We start from the raw sequence: 3,902 nt of genomic DNA, 5'->3' as shown, positions 1-3,902 counted from the left end.
AAGGTGAGGATTATTTGCGCTTCCGAAGTATCCAAATGATGTAGAAGTAAAATATGTATTGATTTAGTTAGGGACGTTTTGTTTGCTTAATGTACATGATTTGAAATGTGGCCAAATGTAGTCATTCGTGTCTTTCAAAGGGAATGAAAGGTGCATTTACATGGGTATCCCATGGGCCTAGACCTCAATTTGAACCTTATACGAGTCCATTAATCGGTATTGGTCTCCTACATGTCTGTATAGACCTCTTAAACAGTTCTTATCTTGATCAATGATATGAGGCGTTATCTCCGATTGCTTGCAATTCATTGCTAACAGGAGTCTGTGCGTTTGTAGATCCTGCGACAGGCGCGCTTCCTTCTCGGGTTGTCACTATAAGCCTTCCTGATGGCGGCGCCCGTAAGGGGAGGTCGAGCACATGGTTGGCATTTAGACACCATCTGCCTTTTCTGTGGTTAATGGGAACGTGTTGGCAAAGGCTGCACAGCGAGCCGGGTAGGACAGCCCATACCAGTGGGATGAACTGGGCACTGGGTGCAGTGAGAGGCAGGAGCACGTTTCTTTTCCCCATTTTTGGCATTTTCTGAAATGAACCACCCATTTACTCATTATTATTATTATTATTATTATTATTATTATTATTAATCATATAAAAACAGATTAATAAAATATGTAAAGTAAATGTGCGGATGTGAACATGAAATGGGGAGAACCACACGACACTATAAAAGGCGTTCCTAAGCCCAATTTTGGTATAAATAAAGTCTTTTCTCTTTATGAATAACAACAACAACAACAACAACAATAATAATAAACGGTAAACTGTACATATTCCAGTAGGCGCACACATGTAAGCCTGACGTAATCTACAGTACACATTATTACTGATTATTTGGTCGATTGAAACGATCTTAATATAGATATGCACGTCTTTTAGACCTCGATCAGACCTCTCTCCTCGGATAACTCCAGCCAGAACCAGAACGAATAGGATACCGAGTGCAAAATCCTTGATGGCTAGTACGAGCAGGGTGGGGGGAATAAAAGTGGAAGTTGTCCTTTTGTGGTGCAGGCTGGGTGAGATGCGCTCCAGCTCGCTCGGCGCGGTATCGCCCTGCACAGACGCGACGTCATGCTGCAGCTGCTGACGTCCTCGCTATTAATCATTCACCGGAAAATGGGCACCAATTAATACTCGCAGCCCGGCGGAGAGGAGCTATCCGCGGTGCTGAAGCCCAGGCGCAGGCGAGCCATGCCGATCCCGGAGCAGCGCTCTCCGCCCGGGCTGTTGCACCCAGCAGGTGTCGGAGCCGCAGTGTGGACGCGTTGAGCGCAATGGTGTGAGCAGACGCAGGTGCGGGCACCCTCTCCACAGTGCTGCTTCTCGGACAGAAACCACAGAAATGCTGCCCAACAACTCCTCCCGGCACCTGGGCATGGAGGACAGCTTTTATCTCATGAACTCCTCGGGCAACGACACCTTGGGCGACTCTCAGGGCAGCGCCATACTGATCTCCTTCATCTACTCCGTGGTGTGCCTGGTCGGGCTCTGTGGCAACTCCATGGTGATTTACGTGATCCTGAGGTATGCCAAGATGAAGACGGCTACTAACATCTACATCCTGAACTTGGCCATCGCGGACGAGTTGCTCATGCTGAGTGTGCCCTTCTTAGTCACCTCGTCCCTGCTGCATCACTGGCCGTTCGGCTCGCTGCTGTGCCGCCTGGTTCTCAGCGTAGATGCCATCAACATGTTTACGAGTATCTACTGCCTTACAGTCCTGAGCATTGACCGCTATATCGCCGTGGTGCATCCCATCAAAGCGGCCCGCTACCGGAGACCCACTATAGCCAAGATGGTCAACTTGGGGGTTTGGATGTTCTCCATCATGGTCATTTTACCGATTATCATCTTCTCCACGACTGCGCCCAATTCCGACGGCTCGGTCGCCTGCAACATGCAGATGCCCAACCCGCAGCGGCAGTGGATGGCGGTGTTCGTGATCTACACCTTCCTGATGGGCTTTCTGTTCCCCGTCATCGCCATCTGCATGTGCTACATCCTCATCATCGTGAAGATGCGAGTGGTGGCCCTGAAGGCGGGCTGGCAGCAGAGGAAGCGCTCCGAGAGGAAGATCACGCTCATGGTCATGATGGTGGTCACCGTGTTCGTGATCTGTTGGATGCCCTTCTACATCGTCCAGCTGGTGAACGTTTTCGTGCAGCAGCACAACGCGACCATCAGCCAGCTCTCGGTCATACTGGGCTATGCCAACAGCTGTGCCAACCCCATCCTCTACGGGTTTCTCTCGGACAATTTCAAAAGGTCCTTCCAGAGGATCTTGTGCCTCCGGTGGATGGACAATGCGACGGAAGAGCCCATCGATTACTACGCCACTGCGCTGAAGAGCCGGGCGTACAGCGTGGACGACTTCCAGCCGGATAACCTGGAGTCGGACAGCACCTACAGGAACGGCACCTGTGCGTCCCGGACCACCACACTGTGATGGTGCAAGAGGCGGATTATTTCACATTGTTCAGGGGAATGATAAGACTGTTATGATGTCATGAACCAATATAATCTATCCAACAAGTGTTTACTTTGTTTTTTAATTTTATTTTGATTTTCTGTTGTTGCTGCTTATTTTTTACGATCTGATGTTGCTTTGATGTCATAAAATGTTGAATATATACGGTGGGTATATTGGATTTCTTGTTAGACTTTACCTTTTTAAGCTACTGCGGTTTCAAGCCGATATCAGAGCTCTTGTCATATTTCCGTTTTCTCGGTCTGTTACAGTCCTGTCAAATATTTATAGAGAAATAAATTGCTCAGGTATCCCTGGGTTTTAATGCAGTTGTGAATGTGAGTGATATTTACATGGTACCTAAACAGGGATACGTTTAAGCTTTTTAAAAATAAACACATTCATTCAGAAAGTCATATATTTTAGAAAAATCATGTCTGTGAATAGGAGTTATCACGGATCTCATTTACTTCATGCTTTCAGTAAGAGACGGCAACTTCAGACAGGTTTGCGTTACCGGTTATATAAAACAAACCCGTTTGATCATTTACAACAAAATGTATAAAGGCAAAAAAGGGGTCGAGCTTTTCCTCTAATGAAAATAATTTTACTTCGGATTGCAAGACACCGTTTAAAGTTGTGACTGATATCCCGTAATCCCGGATTTAGAAACATGTTCTTGTCCAATGGTAATGTCCGTTAAAACCCCATTAAGCGCACTTTGCGGGTCTATTTTTATAGATGCATAACCGTGTGAAAAATGATTACATGAAACATAATTGCCAATTCAATGTCTGCGTTTTTATTAAACAAGCAGGTTATTAATGACTGGAACCGTCACTATTGTTTGTTTCTTTAAATACAGTGATTTGCACTGATATAAAACAGTCATTTCTCACCATAGGAGAAGCCGAGCAAATATTGTGTTGATTCACAGCCCGGCTGCCCAGTTGCCGCGGACTGGTCCTCTAACCTTATTGTGTGGAAGCCAGAGCATCATTCCCTGGAAACACTGTTTACTCAAGCAAAAGCAATTTCCGCTTTCTGAAAGGTTGAACAGTTCCTTTAATAATGACAATTATGCCCCTTTCTTTGGAGAGATTCACTGTATATGATTTTTTTTTTTTTTTACTTCAACCACTTTTTATTTATATGTATTTATTTTGTGGAAGATTTTACTGCAGAGATCCATTCGTTTCCCTTTATAGAAAGACGTCATAAATTCCCTTCTAATTTAGTTGCTACCGTGGAGCTATTATATTAGCAGTGAAAGAATACACTATAAACTAGATGAATGGTATATATTTAAAAACAATTAATCAACCTATAGATCAACTAGATTTTTAGTGTGCTGTTTTTTTTCTTTTTAAGAAT

The 3,902-nt window shown here is 44.9% G+C and overlaps 1 protein-coding gene across 1 annotated transcript; it reads left to right on the top strand.

Moving 5' to 3' along the window:
• The first annotated feature begins 823 nt into the window (after positions 1-823).
• Positions 824-2,857, top strand: sstr1a (somatostatin receptor 1a). Its single transcript, XM_066694677.1, has one exon. It carries the CDS (start codon positions 1,404-1,406, stop codon positions 2,505-2,507), a length of 1,104 nt encoding a protein of 367 aa, XP_066550774.1. The 5' UTR covers positions 824-1,403; the 3' UTR covers positions 2,508-2,857.
• The last annotated feature ends 1,045 nt before the right edge of the window (positions 2,858-3,902 follow it).

The sequence above is a fragment of the Amia ocellicauda genome, chromosome 21 (genome assembly GCF_036373705.1).
Source record: "Amia ocellicauda isolate fAmiCal2 chromosome 21, fAmiCal2.hap1, whole genome shotgun sequence".
In the NCBI taxonomy this organism is placed as follows: Eukaryota; Metazoa; Chordata; class Actinopteri; order Amiiformes; family Amiidae; genus Amia; species Amia ocellicauda.
The sequence above is the reverse complement of the archived record's forward strand: the minus strand, read 5'-3'. Positions and strand labels throughout refer to the sequence as shown.

Coding starts and splice junctions, on each gene's coding strand:
- sstr1a (XM_066694677.1), top strand. CDS start 1,404: ATGCTGCCCAACAACTCCTCCCGGCACCTGGGCATGGAGGACAGCTTT.